This window comes from Apis mellifera, linkage group LG15 (assembly GCF_003254395.2).
Source record: "Apis mellifera strain DH4 linkage group LG15, Amel_HAv3.1, whole genome shotgun sequence".
NCBI lineage: Eukaryota > Metazoa > Arthropoda > Insecta > Hymenoptera > Apidae > Apis > Apis mellifera.
This window is the reverse complement of record NC_037652.1, coordinates 2,741,164-2,762,129: the sequence shown is the minus strand read 5'-3', so window position 1 is coordinate 2,762,129 and position 20,966 is coordinate 2,741,164. Positions and strand designations below refer to the sequence as shown.

The window sequence follows — 20,966 nt, the reverse complement described above, 5'->3', positions numbered from 1 at the left end:
ACTTTTTATATTTTATAGTTATATATATCTTAAAAATTATAAATTATACATTATACGATAGTTGATTATTTTCCAGAAATAAACAAGAAATTGCTGATATATGTTAAATATACAAGATGTGTAAGATTTGTAAATTATAAATCATAAAGCAAAATTTTTTAATTTGTTTGTTTATTTTTAAAAGTTACATTTATAAATTTTAATTTCATATAAATTTAATCAGCAGAGGTTAATGGAATAAATTACATCATAACTAATAACGTCAATTCATCACAAAAAGTATCGCAAAAATCAAAATTTGGCTTATATCTTATTGGTATAACAGGTGATGAAAAATATTATATAAATATATTTCATTATTATAGTGATTATATTTAATCACTATAAACATAATTTCTTTATATTATTTTTCTAGGAGGCATTGCAACAGCTATTAGTATAGTATGTTTTCCATTTATCAGCCCCGCACTTCGTAAAATATGTTTGCCTTTTGTACCAGCAACATCTCAACAGATACAAAATGTATTAAAAGCTTTAGAAGGACGTTCTGGTTCTTTGATTGATCTTGGAAGTGGAGATGGACGAATAATAAGTATTTTATTCATACAATAAAATAATTAGTAAATTAATCAAGATATAAATTTATGATTATGATTTTATAAATAGGTTTTTGCAACAGCTAAAGCAGGTTTTAAAGCTTATGGAATTGAATTGAATCTTTGGTTGGTATGGTACTCTAAATTAAAAGCTCTAATCACAAGATCATCTTTACAAACAACATTTATCAAACAAAATTTATGGAAACACAATTTAAAAAGATATAATAATATTGTTTTATTTGGTGTTGATCAAATGGTAAATTTTATATATATTACATTATTTTTATACATTATTTTTTATAATTTATATAATATTTTCAGATGAAAGATATTGAAACAAAATTTATTAAGGAATTACAAGAAGATTGTATTATAATTGCTTGTAGATTTCCACTTCCTACTATGACTGAAATTAAGATTATTGGTGAAGGTAATGATACTGTTTGGGTATATAAGATTTCAAAAAAATTACAATAATAAAATTAGATATAAATTGAGATACTTATAAAGATTATAAATATTATTTAATTATAAATAAGTCATTCTAAATAAATAATATATGTTATAATTAAATAATAAATTAAAAAATAAATAAATTTTACAAAATTAAAAAATTAATGCTATTTTAAATTTATTATTTTATTCTTATAATATTTATTAATATATTTATATTTAAATAATATGTAATTTATATTTTTATATTTTTATTTAGTACCCATATATTCTTATTAATTAATTATTTTTACATTTATACAACATGACTATAGTCATATATATTTTTTATATAATTATTTATTTTCTAATTATATTATGATATAATGTAATAGAATTTTATATTTATCTAGAATATTTTCAAATTCAAAATCGAATATATTTAATATTCTGTAATAAAAAATTGAGCTAATAAATTTAAAAATCCAAAAATTAAAATACTTATATGTAAAAATAGAGAAAATATTGTTAATTTTTTTTGTTCTTTCAAAATTACCAAGTATAATAAACTTGGTAAGGTAAAGATATAAATAAAACCACTTAAAGCACCTGTATATCGTATTATTGTACCAATATAGGGTACAAATACTGCAAAAAAAATGCATACAGATACTAAAATAATATTAATTATAATAACACAACCTGTATTAAATATTTTACATATAGATGTAAGTAATTGAATGCGTAGCATATATGCAAGTAATGGATAAACAGTTAATAGTTGAAAAAGAAGAACAATTCGAGCACCCACTGTCAAGCCACTCCATTTTTGAAAATTATTTAATAAATTCTGTAAAAAAGTTAATCTTTAATTTTGCTTTTTGTAGTTTTTGAAAATTTTATATTTAGTTTATTATTTATTTTATATTTTACTTACATCTTCAATGCATGATTTATTCAATGGAAAACACACATAAAATACTATACCTACTGTAATATAAGTTAATGTAACAAGAAGATAAGCTATTGAAAGATCTCTTCCCTATGGAAAAAAAACTTTTTAAAAATTTAAGTAAATTTACAAAAAAAAGAAGATATTATTATTTACATTTTTACTCTGATCATAATTATTCTGCATTATAGTAATTATAATATTGTGAATGAAAAATGATAATGCCAACATTCCAGAAAGTGCAGGAAATGAAAATTTTAATGTCCAACTAGTTTTCCATTCTATTTCATTCATATTGATACCCCATGAATAAGATTTTATCAAAATAAATACTATTAAATATATAATTGATATAGTTCCTATGAAATATATAATATTAAAAAAAATATTTCGTGAAAGTAAATAAATTTATAAATTGAATAAAAATGTTAAATTTATAAATTATTTATCTATAATTATCAAAACAAAATAAATAAATATCATAAAATAAGTAAAAAAAAAAAAATAATTTTATATACTTACCAAGAGAATTAAATTTTGCAAAGAAAGTAGGACTATTAAAGTTTAAAAATGGAAATATTAATAAACCAAGAAAAATAGGAACTGTTTTATATAAATCCCAAAGTGGTCCCAAAGTACTATATGTATAGTCATGCATTATAAAATTTGTACTATTATAAGTTATTTTTTTGGGACATAGTACTATAATTAAAATTAGTAATACTTAGTAATTTTTTCTTATTTTTTTTTATTTATTTTTAATTATTTTTTAAATTTTTTCTTAATATTTAGTAAATTTGATTAAATTTATAATAAATAAAATATTCTTACCTTCTGATGTGAAAGAAGTATTGTCAATTATAGGAAATTGAGATACTTTAACTACGCTATCTATAAAAAAATAATTTTAAATTTATATAATATAAATATATATATAATAAATAAAAGAAATTTTATTTTTGTATATTTACCATATATGAAATTCACAGAATTATACAAGAAATTAGACATTAAAACCCAATAAGCTATAGTTGCACCTAATAAAACTGTAATGCTAAAAATTTTAGCAACATATTCTGCCCACTTATTAAGATATATTTGACATAATTGAATTACTTCTATATTTTTTTGTTCACCTAAGGCATTAAGTTATCATAAATATATTATTGTATTAATTTTCTTAAATATGTACATGTAAAAGAAACAAAATATTTTTTACCATAATAATTATATACAAGTAAAAGACAATAAGCAGTATATAAACATAAACCACTCATTATAAGTATTAGAAGAATACCAGGAAAAAAGCCAGCCATTTGAATACCCCATGGTATTGTTAATAAAGAAGAACCTAATATTGTATTCCATATTGAAAATCTATAAAAATATGAATATATAAAATTAAGAATAATAAAAATAGAGAAATAAATACTTAAAAATAAAAAAAAGAGAAATAGATATTTAAAAATCAAAAATATATTGTAATTATAATTTTATCAAAAATGCATTAAATATAACAAAAAAATATGTTTTTTATTCTTTTGTACAGATTAGCATTCATATTGAAAATTGGATTAATTTTTTATGTTATTAGATATTTATATTTTTATACATTATTATTAAAAATTTTTAAATTATTTACTATTATATATTTGTGATAGAGTATTAAATATTAAAGAACTTTAAGAAATACACATGTAATAAAATTTCATTCCGATTATAATTATAATTAAGTAAAAAATCTATTAAATTACAAATAAATAAAATGATAATCTACTAGTATGCTAAATCTTTAGCATACTAGTATAGATTGCTTACATATAAATTACATATTTCTTTATTTTTTTATCTCTATAAATCTGTTAAAAAATTAATATTCATCAATATTCAATTATAATATCTTGTGCGATTTTCTTGTTAGGTACCAATAACGGACATTGACCTTTCGGATGTCTGTTACCCAGGCAACCGACAGAGCACTAACCCCTTCTAATGTGAATATATCGTACAGTCGTCACAACCACCCGATGGTTGTCGAAACATAAATGACATAATTATGTTCGTTTGATACTTACATTTATTTTCATTTCTTAAAAACATATATCTGTGAATCTTTTGCATTTTTTTTCTTTAAAATGAAAAGAAACAATACATTAACTATGTATAATTTAAAATTTCTTTGTTTTATGTTATCTATGGTTTAGATATGTGCTTTTAAGATGTGAAAACGAATGATAGTATATTCAATTTTTTAAATGATAATTGAAACATTGTATGATTAATAGTGAAATTTAATATTATGGATTTAATATGTTTTGAATTTAACTTAATTTTGGTGAAATTTGATAAATAGAAATTCAATTTAAATAGGTAAGTTTATTTAAAATGATATAATATTTATAATAAAATATTTATATATATTAATGAATTTATTATATATAAATCTTTTATAGTAATATTTATAATAATATTTAAGTTTGAATATATTATGTTAGTTATATATTCTTTTGATTTCAAAATCTGTATAAAAAATTTAAAATTATAAAGTTAAAAATTTTATCTAAAATATATTATTAAAAATTTTATAAATAAAAAAAAGTATCAAACATAGAATTAATATATATTTAAACAAATATTCAAAATTATCTATTCTTTAAGTTAAAAGTATAACAAATTTTATTATTGTAAATATAAAATTTTTTTTTTATACATATATTAACAAGAGATTAAAACAAGAGTTAAAAGATGAGGAAAATGATATAATATAAATGAAAGAAAACAAGTAATCTGACATATTCAAAATGTATATAGACATTTCTGATGCAAGATTTCATTTTTCTCTCATCATCGACCTATTAAAAATATGACTACCAAGAGATAACGAAAAATTTATGAATATGATTAGATTTCTGAACGCTATATTAAGAGAATTGACCCAGAACCTTTTCTTGATGATAACATGATAGTTGATAATAATTTATAATTAATATTATATTGTGCTATTGATATTAAATTTAATATTATATTTATCAATACAGGAATAAATATAATAATCAAAACTTCCTTTTACTTATCAATAATCACATGGAATTCTAGAAACATTTCTATGTAATATAATATATTTATTGTACAACATAATAATCTTATTAGATATTAAATATTAAGTATATATTATATATATAGAATTATAGTTACTTACATTGTAACTAAAGAACTTTGTTTTGATTTAATATCCTTACATGTATCTTCCACAATTTCCTGTTAATAAAACTAAGATAAAAATTTATTTATAATAAACTTATTTGTAAATAAAAGTTAGTTTGTATTTTTTAATATTCATAATATAAAGATTATATAAGATATATAAAAATATAATATTATATAATAAAGAAAAAAATAATATATAATACACAATAATACATAAATAAAAAAAATATATATATAATAATATACATAAATAAAAATTATAGAAATAAGTATAAAAAAATATTTTACTTAATGAATATTTTACTTATAATCAAATTTAAATAATGATAATCAGTTAATGTTATTTCTGTATATTCTGTATATATATATATATAATATTTAACTTTAATATGTGCAAGATTATAATGCAATTTTATATTTGTAATATTCTTACCAGATCAGTATTATGGATTTCATAACATCTGTCTTGAATTACATTTAATGAAGAACAAGTATTTAATGTTAAAGATGTAACTAAAGTATGATTTTCAGTAACGGATTTTTTTGGTATTATGGTAATATTAGAATGTAAATTACAAGTTTCGAGACTACCATATCTATAAGAAACATATAATAGATGATTATTATTCACAGTAATATTAATAATGACATATGGTAAGAGAAACAATAATATTTCAGATTTCTTATAATAAATAGAAATATTGTTAATTAATGAGTAGCAAAAAAGTTGATACTTGAAATAACTATTTGTTGGAATATATTCTAAGTCACTAGTCTCAGAATCTTGAAATATAACGGGTTCTACACTAATATGAGATCCTGAAGAGATTAAAGGTGCACTTTCAGATCCACTATCATGATGTATGCAAGGTTTCCAAGCATTCTGATACTTATACATTTTATATTTAATTTATGCATATATATGCATATCATATAATAGAACTATCAAAATATATAATGTATTATTAAAAATATAATAAAAAATATAATAATATATAATATATAATAGTACATATATAATAATATATTATTAAACACATTTAAATATATTTATATTTATATTTTTAAATATATTTAATTAAAATATAATATAAAAGTTACATACCTTTTATAATATACAAATTGTTAATATATCTAATAGTTAATTTCACTAAAATTTTACAAAATTTAATGAATTTGTATTTTTGCAATAAATTCTAAATTTAAAATTAAATGAAATTATATGAAATTATATGATTATATGAATTCGTTATTTCTATAATTTTCTGAAAATTTATATAAACATAATAAAAAGAATGATTGGAAATCGTAAATCTATTTATCTTTTTTTTATAATTTAAAATTTTTTATATTTTTAATATTCAATAAGATTGCTACATCAATAATAAAATGTATAATTTATAGCACCTTTCACTTATAGCACACATAACATGAATGAAACTTCGAGAAAACTATTGTTTTAAACAACTAAGCGTCTGTTTTGTAAATCCGCGTTCTTATATCGGACATCCTTGACATAACAAGCTCCCTACTCTTTATTTTTCTTCAGTAATATTACTCGTCATAATAATCGTCTACGCATATACTTATATACTAGTATACTTATATACTATATACTTAAACATTTTCCTCTACATTTTCAAGTATTCTTAAGAAAAAAATATCGAAATATTTGTAGAATAACAAGATATAAAGAATATATGATGTAACATATTCTTTCATTCAAAAAAATGATAAATTTTTTTGCGATATTATATAAACTTTCAATTTTTTATGTTATGAATTTCTGAAATATCAATATAATTTAAAATTTTAAAAAGTAGCTGTATTTGAAAAGCAGTTTAACAAATAAATATTAAATGAACTTTACTTCTTGTAGATGAGAACATAAATAAAATTTGTATGTTAAACTTATTTGTTTAAGACAGGAATGATAAGACAAGTTTAATTTAGTATTTTTATTCATTTACCTTATATGATTCACATTGAACGGAAGCTACTACTAAAATCAATAAGACATCATTATAAACTTGTGATTATTGATATTTTTTATCAAATATTTATATTTTATTATCAATGTTTTACTGTATGAATATTTATGTACCACGTTTGAAAGATCCATTTTCATAAAGCCAATATTATTAGTCAATAAGTAAAGCGCGGGCGCAATGTTTCAAGATGGTGACCCGTGCCCTTGTGTGTCATTGGTAGACAAAGTTCAGTCTGCTAGCAAGCATCGAAGACGTGTTATTAAGTTCTGAAATCCAAGTTTTTATTGTTATTTGATTTAACATAAAAACAAGTTATTTTTTGTTTTAATTGTTATTTATTTTATTATATTATTAAATATAATATTTGAAAGATGTCAAATACTGTAATGAGCACAATTATAGAAACCCGAATATATGATGGACAAAAGCCGGGTACGTCCGGATTACGAAAAGCCGTACAGGTTTTCATGCAAGAACATTATACAGAAAATTTTATTCAAGCAATATTACAAGCCCTTGGAGACAAATTATTTGGTAGTACATTAGTTGTGGGTGGTGATGGGAGATATTATGTGAAAGAAGCAGTAGAAAAAATTATCAAAATTGCTGCAGCTAATGGAGTAAGTGTATCATTTAAATATAAATAATTTAAATTTATCAAAAATACATTTATATTTTACTTTATTAATAATTATTATCTTTTAATTTTCTTATTATGAATGTGTATTATTTAATTTAATCTGAATAATTTTTATAATTCTAAAAATATTTACATTAATAACAATAAAAAAAAAATTAAATCAAATTTTAATAAAATGTTTTAGGTAAAAAAGTTAATAATTGGTCAAAATGGTATACTTTCAACTCCAGCTGTATCTACTATAATAAGAAAATATAAAACTTTAGGAGGAATTGTTCTCACAGCATCTCATAATCCTGGTGGACCAGATGCTGATTTTGGTATTAAATTTAACTGTGAAAATGGTGGTCCTGCTCCAGATTATGTTACAAATAAAATCTATGACATTACTAAAGTGCTCAAGAATTATAAAACTATACCTGATATATCTATAGATATAAGTAAAATTCAAAGTACTATAATACAAGTGGATGGAAATTCATTTATAATAGATATAATAGATTCTGTTAATGATTATTTGGAACATATGAAAAATATTTTTGATTTTTCTAGTATTAAAACATTATTACAAGGAAGTAATGATCGTCCTCCTTTTAAAGTTCTTATCAATGCAATGAATGGAGGTATGCAAAACTTATATTAATATAAATTTAGTATATTCAATATTATATAACAATTTTTTTTGTCCAGTTACTGGTCCATATGTAAAACGAATATTTAGTGAATTAGGTGTTGATAATTCAAGCATTGTTAATGCCATTCCATTAGAAGATTTTGGTGGACTTCATCCTGATCCAAATTTGACATATGCTAAAGATTTAGTAAATGCTATGAAAAATGGTCCATATGATTTTGGTGCTGCTTTTGATGGGGATGGAGATAGAAATATGGTAAATAAAATTTTTTAATTCATATGAAAAATGAATAAATAAAAGTAAACTTATATTTAATATTATTGTAGATATTAGGTAAAAAAGCTTTTTTTGTTACACCTTCTGATTCACTAGCTGTGTTAGCTGCCAATTTAAATACAATACCATATTTTAAAAAGACTGGTATTAAAGGATATGCTAGATCTATGCCAACAGGTGCTGCTATAGATAGAGTTGCAGCTAAAAATGGCATTAAATTTTATGAAGTACCCACAGGCTGGAAATATTTTGGTATATATTAATGTTTGTTTATTTTTAAATTACATAATATATTTTTTTATAATAACATTTTAAACATAATATTTTTTATTAATATTTTATTATTAGGAAATTTAATGGATGCTGGTTTTCTATCACTTTGTGGAGAGGAAAGTTTTGGTACTGGTTCAGATCATATTCGCGAAAAAGACGGAATATGGGCTTGTCTTGCATGGCTAAGTATAATTGCAAGTCTTGGAAAATCTGTAGAAGATATATTATTAAATCATTGGCAAATATATGGAAGGAATTTTTTTACAAGGTATTTTTATTATGTTATGTGATTAATTATTATTATACATTATTTTTATTTTAATACATTATGTTATAACTTTATATAATATATATATAGATATGATTATGAAAATTGTGATTCTGAAGCAGCAAATAGAATGATGCAACATATTGAATCAGAAATACAAAAACCTGAATTTATAAATTCAAAATTAATATCTGAAAATAAAGTATATATTGTAAGATTAAGTGACAATTATTCTTATATAGATCCTGTTGATGGAAGTCAAGCTAGCAAACAGGTATTGTATTATAATTCTATACATTTTATATTATATAACAATATAATATATAACATATACGACATATTGAGATAGTATAGATTATTATGTAATTTTATAACAGGGATTAAGAATTCTATTTCAAGATGGTTCTCGTATAATTTACCGTTTATCTGGTACAGGAAGTTCTGGAGCTACTATTCGTGTATATGTTGATAGCTATGAAGATGATCCAACATCTTTAAATAAAGATGCTCAAGAAATTCTTAAACCATTAGTTACTATTGCATTAAAAATAAGTAATTTACGTGAATTTACTGGTCGTGATGCACCAACCGTGATTACATAATACATAATTTTTTATCATTAACAGTTACATTAAAAATATACTATATAATAAGAAAAAAAAAATAAAAGATCATATTATATATATATTATAAACAATTTAAATAAGAAAAATATTTTAATGCATCATTATACGTTTTATATAATATTATTATATAATATTATAATATATATATTATAATATATATTATATTATATTATTATATAATATTATTAATATTAATTGCAATTATTATATGAAAATTGCATAAATGCATATATTTGTATGAATCGTAAATTTAAAATATAAGATTCTTATATATTATTCAAAAATTGAATAATATATAAATAATTGAATGTTCAGTAAATCCAACAAATTTTTTTATTAATTTTAATATTAAATATTTGAATATCATGATAATAGAAATTATTCGATTACAAAAAATAAGAAAATATTTTCTCTAATTCATAATTTTGCTTATAATTATAATTATAAATATTTCATATGATTTATAACAAAATATTTAATATAAAAATGAAGAGCAACGTATGTTTTATAATTTTCTATACAAAATGGCAGATTTTTCATTTAATCATAAAAAAGTTTTAACTTTTATATGGTTCTTATATTTAAAAATATTTTATTAATACAATAGAAAAATAAAAAAAAAATTATATGTAAAATTCAGTAAGAAATCTAAGATCACGCATATCTTTATATGTAGAACTGTTGTTTGCCAAAGGTGTTCAAGCATAAAGATGGAAATGATTTAATCCTTCATTATTTGTATAATGTTACATAAATTTATAAAAATGTTTAGTTATATCTTGAAGTATATAAGAATATTAATTTTAAAATTCAATATTTTTAAATTACATTTTTATATATTTTATATATAAAAATTAAAAAATACGTATAACATTATATAATTTTCTTCGAAGGATTAAAAGAAATTATCTTCAATTGTAATTGAAAGTGTTATATCATATTATTTCTATTGATTTTTCATTTTGTTTTAATCTATTTAATAATTCTGTTTTTATTAAGATGGCGGTTGTTTATGTGATAGGAATGAAATATTGAATTTAATATTATTTTTATGATTTAAAATTTCAAAATAGTTACTATTTTTTCAATTTAATTTATATAAATGAAAACATAACGTATACAAAAATATAAAATATTTTAATTAATTCCAATTATATTCCCTGCAACATAAGTCACTTTCAAAAGCTGTAAATAATTATAAAGTTAATTTTTATAGTTAAAATAGAATATTGATTTTGAACAAAACATATACATATAATTAATACTAAATTATTTAAAAAAAAGATTTATTTATATGTGTTATGAAATATTTAAAAAAAAAATTGAAATTAATATAGATATGTATAAATATTACATTTCAAAAGCATATTTATCTTTTAAATATTTAATTTTGTAAATAGCAATTTTATTTGATTGAAAAATTAATAATTTTTACATTATTGCTGTATGTTATTACAAGCCATTCATTATATTGATAATTATTTCAAATATTATGTAATATTATCAATTAGTTCTTATTTATTTATGTATTATATACAAATTATATATAATATGATATATATTGTTTGTTTTATTCTTTAATTATAAAGCGAATATTAATTGATAAATTAAATAAAAAGCAGGAATGCGTGTAAAAAGTGCTGTTTTAAATTCTTAAAAGTCATGAGAAAAATATTTTTTGAAAGCATGATTTAATATTAATGTAGATTGAAAATAATTGCTAATAAGATACTCGGTATTATATATTACTATATATTAAAATTTATAATACAATTATAACAGTAACATATTAATAATATGGAACATAAATATCTCATTTTATGATAATACTGAATTTTAAATATAAATAATTTATAAAAATTTATTTCATTATAAAATTTTGCAAAAAATTGCCGAATATCTTATTAAAATTAATTGATAAGATAGGATATACCTAACAATTTATAATTATTAAAATCAATAATTATTAAATTAAAATCAATAAGATTGATAATTTTAAATTTCAATAAAAGTATAAGTGATAAAAATGAAGATAAAAAATATGATAAAATTAATTGGTGAATGTAATAAATAATCAACTGAAAAATTATTACAAATATTATTAACAAAAATTATTTTTTTATATGTATAACTTCTATAATGTAACATTTTCAAATATTTTATTTTTACATATGTTCATAATGAAATGAAACTCACAAAACAAAAATACTGTAGAAATATAATTTTGAAAAAATAAGAATATCAAATGCTCATGACAAATATATCATTCATTTAAATTACATTTATTCTCATTTGCATAAAATTTTTTTGTAATGGCAGTATGCAGCAATAGATATTTATGGAAATGGAATGTATTTTATAAAACGAAATTATGATACTATACTGATACTATATTGGTAAAAATTTTGAACACGTGTGACTACAGTACTTTTTGAATGAATTTCAAGAAGAATTTTGTAAATAGTTGATGGAAGGGAGGATACTTGGGGACCTGAGTCGACGCAACATTCATTCGATTTCATAGTCACATCATAGAAAAATATGAAAAGAAAAATAACTCATTTATTTTTACAATTTTTGTTTTTTTTATTATCATTTTATATGTATTGATTATTGAAGATAATAATAAAATATAATAAAATAATAATATAATAAAATAAATAAAAAAAATTGAAATATAAAAATATTTATATAATAATAATAATATAATAAATATATAAATAAATGAGTTAAAATTAAGTTGTATGTAATAAATGAGTTATTTTTTTAGATAAAAAATTTGTGATGTAACATGAATATGGAATGTGATAATGTGTCATAGAGACCAGCGATGACTGCCGATTTTAATGTAAAACTATTAACATATAACATATGTATCATATTGAGAAATAGTAATTATGTATTCATTGTAGGTATATGAATGAGTGGTTCTCCATAAAAACGTGATCTTAGATTTCATAATTTAAGCAATCTAATAAATTTAAAAATTAAAAATTTATGAAAATAAATTTTTAAATAATATTTACTTCAATATGTGTTTAAATTATGGAAAAAAATTATGAAAAATATCAGAAATATGTTTTAAAGTTATATAAATCATGAAAAAATCATTTAAATCATTTTTATGAATTTTGTAATAATGAAATACATGCGTTGTTCGTTTTAAACGAAATTTCTGATAACATAAAATATACTTGATTATTGAATGGAATATGAATGTATTTGCAATTAAATACATTAAAGTTTTCACCATGAAGCGATTAATAAATTTATAATAAATCGATCTTTAATCAATACTTTATTAACAAATATTTTATTTTCACATTAAATTATTTTTTTTTTTTTTAATTTTTCATTTCCGATTTGAAATATGATTTCTATTCAAATATGAATTCAAAATGAAGAATTATATCATAGAAAATCTTATAGAAAAAGGTATTAATAAAGAATATTTTAGTTTTTGTTCTTGCAATTCTAACTTTCAATCTATATATATATATATATATATATATATATATATATATATAGTATCGGAGTACCATTTTTTTTTTTTTAATTAAACGATGAAAATATATTATATATATAATATTAAAAAAAATATCAATAAATAGAGATATAGATGAACATATATCAAATAATCATATTAAAAAAAAAAAAGGAAGTTACTAAAAATATGAACAATTCCATTGCAAATTCACTTATAACAATTCATATATATATATATATATGTATATGTATATTGTTTATATATATATATATATATATATATATATATATATATATATATATATATAAACAAGAGATTAACGAAAATTATGATGAAATTGATTGCTCTGAAAAAAAAAATATTTCAAATCATTATATAAAGTAAATATACATTTAACATTATCTTTAATTATGTTTAAACTTAAAAAAAATTATTCAAATATTAACAATTAAAAAAAAATAACATTTATTAATCAAAATTAATTAGAAAAAATTTTAATCTGTATAATTTTCAAGTATGAAATATTAGAAATAAAGAATTTAAAAATTATAAAAAGAAATATATTAATAGAATTTATATCTTTAATTAATGATGATTTAGATAATTTTTCAAAGAATTTATTCTTAATAAAATCTTGGAAAAAACTGACAATAATGTAAAAAAAATTTTAAATCAAGCAATAAAATTTTTAAAATTATTAAATCGATATTATAAGTATTTTAAGTATTTTAAATATTTTAAGTAGTTTTTAATAAGTATTTAAAAATATGTCTGTCAATATAAATTTATTTTTTTTAAATTTTTTATTATGTTGTTTTTTAGTAATTGTTTAAATATCATACATAAATATATAATTCAAGTTCATAAGAAACAATCATTAAAAATATAAAGATATTTTTAAAAACAATAAATATATACGAACGAAATTTTTCTATAATTAAATTATTTATTAAATATATGATATAACTTATAAAATAGAGAATTTTAATGTTAATTAATATTAATTATTAATAAAAATTAAGAAAGATACATATATAATGAAATCTTAATTTTAATATTCTTATCTTATTTATGCCATATCAAAATCATCTCTCTGTAATAAAAAAATATATAACATTAATAAGCTTAATAAATTTAATATTAATTTAATATATGATATGAATATATATTTATTACTTACAGCATCATTGTATTCTAATACATGTATTTTAATAGCTGATGTGTCTACCCAAGTAACAAAATCTTCCAGATTTCTATATTTATTTTATTATATTTATTTATATATTTATTTAATATTATTTTTCATATTTTATTTAAAAATATTTGATACATACCTTGTTATTAAAAATGCTGGATCTTTTACAACTTCTGTACCAACTCTAACATGACCTTGTTCTATGAATTGTATAGCCATTTTTAAATTTTGGCTCATTTTATTTCGTACCATAACAACTGGCAAACGTCTTCTACAAAATGAACTAGCACTCACTTTTTGTGTTAAAGACAAATCCCATTTTGTTGCTATAAGTCCCATCATATATAATTTCTCTAATAATAATGCACTCTGCTCTATTCGAAATGGATGTTCTGGGTCAATTTCTTTAATTTTTTTGCCTAATTCACGAATTTCTCGTGCCAATTTATTATATCTGAAATAATTAATGTTAATTAATATATATTTCTATATATAATATATAATATATATAATGTTAATCATATATATTTATGAAATTTATATTTAATAATGCAATAGACTTACTTCGTATAATCTTCTCTTTTTTGTATTCGATAACGTTTTAAAATTTTTATTTCGTGCAAATTATTATCTGCTTCCCATGATATAAAATCAACTTTTTTTAGCAATTTCTGTTCATGATATTTTAATTTTCGTACCATAATTGTCAACCAAATAATTATTATCACGTATAAAGAATATAAACTATAACATATACTTAACCTGCATCTATTTATATATTTTGTTTTGATAACAAAGAAGGTTAGGTATTTGTAAGATCGTAACATTTGAAGATTAAGTATTTGTAAGTATAATATTAAGATTGATCAAATAAATGTTTTGTAAATAATTGAAATAAATAGATAATAATTATTTTCTGAATATTTCAATAAAAAAATATTTGAAATCATTTTTTTTTCTATTAATATAAATTTACAATAATGTATAAAATAATGTTATTCATTTATATATTTTGTATAATAATTCAAATTAAGAATTTTGATTTTTTTATGCATTAATAAAAAATTTATTATAGGTTTTTTATTCAATTAAATAAAACATTGTAAATGATATTAAATTAAATAAGATTAAATAAGATTAAACAAGATAAAAGATTAAATAAAAGATATTTGTTTAATTTTATAAGAATATGAATAAAAAAAGCAAGAAAGTAATACCAGGTGATGGTTTACGATCTTTAAAGAGTACAATGTTATTTCGCGCAATTAATTATGAATTATATGTTAAACCGGTAAGATTATTTTTCAAATTGAAGTAAATTTACAATGATTTTAATTTATTTATTTTATTTTAATATATAATATATAATAATAATAATATTATATATATTATAGAACATAATATATATAATATATAATAGATAATATATTATAAATATTGTAGATAATAAATTCGATTATATAATAATTATTAATTTCTAAAGAATATAAAAATTCTTTATATATTATATATTTTCTTATATTAAAAATTCATTATACAATTATTTAATAATAATTTATTAAATAATTAAATGTTATATATTTATATTAAATATTTAAATTCTAAATTATAATATTAATAAATTATAAAAGCATCTTTTTAAAATAATCTGATTTTTTTTTCAGAATAAAATAATAATGATTTTTGGAACAATTGCAATGTTTGGTTGTGTAGGATATATTGTTTATATGCAACATAATTCTAATAATACAAAATACTATTCTGTAATTAATTCTAATGAAACAATTGATTTAAAAAAAAAAACATCAAAATGGACAATATAATTTACATATTTTTTTATATTTGTTAATATTAATTACATAAAATATAGAATTATTACTTATTATATTAATTAGTTTATTACATTTTATTTTATTGTCAATTATTTGCTTATTATTTCTATTCCTATATATATATTTCAACGATATGTAACAATAATTTAAGATTCTCTGTTATATAAAAATTTCTTATATAAAAATATTTTATTATAACATTTAATTTTTTTAATTCTTATTGTGATACTTTAAATTTAATACTCGTGTAAATATATATTAATATTATTCTAATATATTTTTTTTATATATTAATTTTAACAAAATATTATTTTGAAAAATATAAATAGCATTTTGTATCACATATATTTTAAATATACATTATATATATATGTATACTTATATATATATACATATGTATATATATAATATATATATATGTATAGAAAGTTAATTTTGTTATTGTTTTATACAAATTATTAATTTTGGTAGTATATAAGATTAATCAAAAAAGTACACTTAGGTATGTTATAATAAACAATTTAAAAATTGTTAAAAAGAATAATATTATGTAATATTAATAATAATAAATGTTACAATGAGTGTTATGTATGTATATTTTTATAAAGAACATCATAATAGATTTAAGATATAAATACTATTTATATCTTATATATATTTTTACATATTACAATGAATAATTGTTACAATTATGTTAGTTTTAGTATATCTTTCTGTAATTTTTATGAAGATTCTGAATTTGGTCCAGATTTTTGAACAAGAAATATTCTAAGTTTTTAAATTAATTGAATTACATAATAATATTAAAAATATATATGTATGTATTTATGTATGCATATAATATATATATATATATTATTTATTAAATATTTTATAAATGTTAAAAATATATATATGATTTAATATTGATATATAAATATTACTAGTATATATAACTAGTAATATATAAATATTACTTTAAAATAATTATGTTATATTATATATATAAAATTTAAAAAAATTCAATATCTAATTATATTTTTCGTATATAATATTTTTAAAAAAATGATTATAAAACATAATTATTATTGTATATAAATTGATATGATTTTGTTTGAAATATTTGTATCTTTTATTTCATAATTTATAAATTGTTGGAAGCATTTAGGGAAAATAAAAAATTTATTTTATTTCTAATATAGCATGGATTATATCTATATTAAACGAAAGTTATACATATTTTCTAGAATATTCTTTTGTTTTTTATTTATTGAAAATGAATTATTTTAATATTAATTATAAGATATATTAATATATATAACTGATTTCAATTCTATAAATACAAAAAATATAATATCAATTTTTTTTTTATATATTATGGAAAACGATAACAATTAATTTACTCAGAACAAAGTAGTAAATAGGAATAATGATTTCAAATTAATGATTTCAAATTTTATATAATTCTCATAAATATATCGCTTATTATTAAAATAATTAAAGCTCTATTATTATTTTTAATTATAATTTTTCTTCAGTCATTGATTTTTATTAATAAAGTTTATATATATATATATATATATATATATATATATATTAATTGATTGTTAAAAATATAATTATCGAATATAAAATATTTATATAAATATATAATAATAAAATTATTATTATATATTTTATAAAACATATTTGTTGATAGAAAAATTCTATTTAAAAAATATTTTTTTGAAAGTATACAAAAAATATTTCTATTTTTATATATAACAAGAATATTTATTTAGAATATAGTTTTAAAAAATTGGTCTCATTTATTAATAATATCACTGATATATATATATATGTATATGTATACACAATATATGTATATATATATATATATATATATATATATATAATTCTGAAATTATTTACAAGAATATATGATATATGATAATTTCAAACTTTGTATAATGTATATGATTTAACAATTTTCTAAACAATAGAAAAATAGAGGCTTTTGAAAATTTTTGTTTATATCAGTTATAAGACAATATTATTTTAAAATAAAGCTTATTAACGATACAAAACATTAGTTTATACATTAATTAATTTTCTTTGACAAACATTAAAAAATCATTTATATCATAATGAATTTTTATTATTTCTGAATATTTTCCTACAAACTATTAAGCTTAATAAAAATCACTTTAATAATAAGCGATTATATATGTATTAAAATTTGGCATTTTCATAATACTTTGTTGATATTTTGTACTTTTAGAGACAAGGCGATTTCTAATAAAATTCTTTAAATTATGTACGAAATAGAGAATTTACGTTAATTTGAAAATTTTTTAAAGAAATATTAAGAATTTTTTTAGAAAAGAAACAAATATCTTAGATAAATATCTCAATAATTAATTGAGAATTTTAACTAAACTATAACAAAAATATCTATATAATATTAATTTTTATGATTATAACATAATTTCAATGCATATAAAATATTCTTATACTTCAACAATTTCTCAACATTAAAATTTTAATGACAATTATACTTATTTACCATATGAAATCTGATTCATTTTTTAACATGTACAACTTTGCTGATTTTGTGGATATAATAGAATGGTTTCATAAATTGCATTTACTACATAATCTACGTTATTTTCGTTAAGTCCACATATATTTATTCTACCACTTCGTAACATATAGATGTGGTAATTATTGATTAAACATTCAACTTGTCTTTCTGAAATAATGATTTAAATAAAATAATATATTATTAATATATAACAAAATAGTTTCCTTAAATACTAACCAGTTAGACCTGTATAACAAAACATTCCTATTTGTTTCGTAATATGATCCCAAGTACCTGGAGTTCCTTTTTGAACCAATTTTTCATATAAACATATTCGCATTTCTTTTATTCTAGTAGACATTGTAATCATATGACTTTTCCTGAAATATTTTGATTTTTTTAGAAAATATTTAGTATATAATTTTATTATTTTGTTTTTTATATTATACCATTGCTTGAAGAGATCTGGATTCTGTAAAATAGTTGCAACTAATCTTGCTCCATGATTTGGTGGATTACTATACATTCCTCGAACGATTAAAGTTAACTGTGATTTAACTTGAGCTAATTCTTTTGTATCAGACATAACAACTATCAAATTTCCAACTCTTTCATTATATAAACCAAAATTTTTAGAAAAGCTTTGAGTACACATAAATTCTATTCCACGTTCAGCAAATCTTCTTACTACATAAGCATCTTTATCTATATTACCACTTGCAAAACCCTAAAAAATTATTTCTTTTATATTATTGTTAAAATTATTTTAAAAATAGATAGCTATACATATTATCTATAATAATACTTGATAAGCAGTATCAAAAACTGGAAAAAGACAATTTTCTTCCACTACATCTGCTATTTTCTCCCATTGTTCAGGAGTTGGATCACATCCAGTAGGATTATGTGCACATGTATGGAAAATAATTACAGCATTCTTTGGAGCATCTCTAAGATCTTTAAGCATTCCTTCTATATGAAGAGAACAGGTTTCTGGATTCCAATATCTATATTCACAAGCTCTTTTAAATCCTCCATTTAAAAACACAAGTTTGTGATTTTCTATTAATAAATATTATATATTAAAAATTATATAAATAAATATTTCTTTCATCATTTCATTTAAAATTTATTAATACTTACCCCAAGTAGGCTTGCTATAATAAAAAATATCATAGTGTAAAATACGATTTAAAAATTCAGCTGCAACACGCAATGCACCAGTGCCAGATAATGTTTGAATGCCAAAAGCATGACCTTGTGCAATGATAGGAGAATCTGTACCCAACAAAAGTCTTGTTGCTGCTTGAGAAAAAGCATCTAATCCCAAAACAGGGAGATATTCATGATTTTGTAAATCATCTGCAGCTAATGATTTTTCTACTTTCCGTATAACTGGTAATACCCATGGTTTTAGTTCAGGTGTGCGATAAGCTATAAATAAATAAATAATTTTATTATAAATTTCAGAAAATATTTGAATTATATAATAATCTTATACATTATTTAATATTTAAAAAGTAATTATATTCTATAACAATATATGTATTATATAATCATATATTATATATGTGTTATGTAATCACTAGATATTGCTGGAGGTCATTCAAGAACAGATTCATTAGTAATATCAAATGACAAATAAGATAATTTTAAAAAAATTTCAAGCTTTTATATTTTAAAAAATTATTTTTTTAATTATAAAAGAATTTATTTATATATATTTGTTTTTTTAAATATAAAATATTAAATTAAAAATTTTACAACATACCTCCTATAGATAAATTCACTTTTTTTTCGTGAGTATCTTCTAAAAAAGCTTTATGAATTGCAAAAACTTCTATTGAAGGTCCTAATTTGATTCCGCGAAATCTTGTATTCATCTTTGAAACGTTTAAATATTGAATGACCAACTACGTATGCAACGATAAAATGAGAGTTAATCCGGCTCCACCATTTTATATGGAATAACAAACACATTTATAAATCTCTTGTAATCACTGTGTAAGGA

General features: G+C 18.9%; 6 protein-coding genes across 9 annotated transcripts; 3 read left to right on the top strand and 3 right to left on the bottom strand.

The window, feature by feature from the left end:
• Window positions 1-9: 9 nt before the first annotated feature.
• On the top strand, window positions 10-1,096 carry LOC552053 (protein N-lysine methyltransferase FAM173B). The gene is made up of 5 exons (XM_624432.5): window positions 10-120; window positions 224-325; window positions 416-588; window positions 667-855; window positions 921-1,096. Exons 1-5 carry the CDS (start codon window positions 117-119, stop codon window positions 1,074-1,076), a joined length of 624 nt encoding a protein of 207 aa, XP_624435.2. The 5' UTR covers window positions 10-116; the 3' UTR covers window positions 1,077-1,096.
• Window positions 1,097-1,457: 361 nt separating this feature from the next.
• Window positions 1,458-6,879, bottom strand: LOC552028 (sodium-coupled neutral amino acid transporter 9 homolog). 2 transcript variants are annotated; one of them, XM_624409.6, is made up of 12 exons: window positions 6,598-6,877; window positions 6,296-6,340; window positions 5,925-6,132; window positions 5,624-5,786; window positions 5,183-5,241; window positions 3,203-3,360; window positions 2,955-3,119; window positions 2,815-2,874; window positions 2,506-2,685; window positions 2,140-2,342; window positions 1,969-2,073; window positions 1,458-1,881 (listed from the first exon to the last, which is right to left on the bottom strand). In XM_624409.6, exons 3-12 carry the CDS (start codon window positions 6,086-6,088, stop codon window positions 1,474-1,476), a joined length of 1,665 nt encoding a protein of 554 aa, XP_624412.2. In that variant the 5' UTR covers window positions 6,089-6,132; window positions 6,296-6,340; window positions 6,598-6,877; the 3' UTR covers window positions 1,458-1,473. The 2 variants fall into 2 exon arrangements, with proteins under 2 accessions (XP_624412.2, XP_026301466.1); XM_026445681.1 differs by lacking the exons at window positions 5,925-6,132; window positions 6,296-6,340 and having other exon boundaries at window positions 6,598-6,879.
• On the top strand, window positions 4,302-9,918 carry LOC411897 (phosphoglucomutase). Of its 3 annotated transcripts, XM_006559946.3 has the most exons (8): window positions 4,302-4,353; window positions 7,584-7,801; window positions 8,006-8,444; window positions 8,512-8,711; window positions 8,783-8,984; window positions 9,081-9,273; window positions 9,364-9,547; window positions 9,651-9,918. In XM_006559946.3, the coding sequence occupies exons 2-8, from the start codon at window positions 7,649-7,651 to the stop codon at window positions 9,873-9,875; spliced, it is 1,596 nt and encodes a 531-aa protein (XP_006560009.1). In that variant the 5' UTR covers window positions 4,302-4,353; window positions 7,584-7,648; the 3' UTR covers window positions 9,876-9,918. The 3 variants fall into 3 exon arrangements, with proteins under 3 accessions (XP_006560009.1, XP_395366.2, XP_006560010.1); XM_395366.6 differs by lacking the exon at window positions 4,302-4,353 and having other exon boundaries at window positions 7,344-7,801; XM_006559947.3 differs by lacking the exon at window positions 4,302-4,353 and having other exon boundaries at window positions 7,345-7,801; window positions 9,628-9,766.
• A 4,528-nt stretch (window positions 9,919-14,446) lies between these two features.
• Window positions 14,447-15,421, bottom strand: LOC551413 (U3 small nucleolar ribonucleoprotein protein IMP3). Its single transcript, XM_623806.5, has 4 exons — window positions 15,146-15,421; window positions 14,721-15,035; window positions 14,567-14,639; window positions 14,447-14,479 (listed from the first exon to the last, which is right to left on the bottom strand). The coding sequence occupies exons 1-4, from the start codon at window positions 15,406-15,408 to the stop codon at window positions 14,456-14,458; spliced, it is 675 nt and encodes a 224-aa protein (XP_623809.3). The 5' UTR covers window positions 15,409-15,421; the 3' UTR covers window positions 14,447-14,455.
• On the top strand, window positions 15,293-16,404 carry LOC100577797 (small integral membrane protein 8). Its single transcript, XM_006559944.3, has 3 exons — window positions 15,293-15,425; window positions 15,657-15,872; window positions 16,246-16,404. Exons 2-3 carry the CDS (start codon window positions 15,771-15,773, stop codon window positions 16,402-16,404), a joined length of 261 nt encoding a protein of 86 aa, XP_006560007.3. The 5' UTR covers window positions 15,293-15,425; window positions 15,657-15,770.
• Window positions 16,405-18,895: 2,491 nt separating this feature from the next.
• Window positions 18,896-20,947, bottom strand: LOC727622 (probable aspartate aminotransferase, cytoplasmic). Its single transcript, XM_026445509.1, has 6 exons — window positions 20,727-20,947; window positions 20,099-20,389; window positions 19,761-20,017; window positions 19,405-19,682; window positions 19,193-19,335; window positions 18,896-19,123 (listed from the first exon to the last, which is right to left on the bottom strand). The coding sequence occupies exons 1-6, from the start codon at window positions 20,836-20,838 to the stop codon at window positions 18,960-18,962; spliced, it is 1,245 nt and encodes a 414-aa protein (XP_026301294.1). The 5' UTR covers window positions 20,839-20,947; the 3' UTR covers window positions 18,896-18,959.
• Window positions 20,948-20,966: the final 19 nt, after the last annotated feature.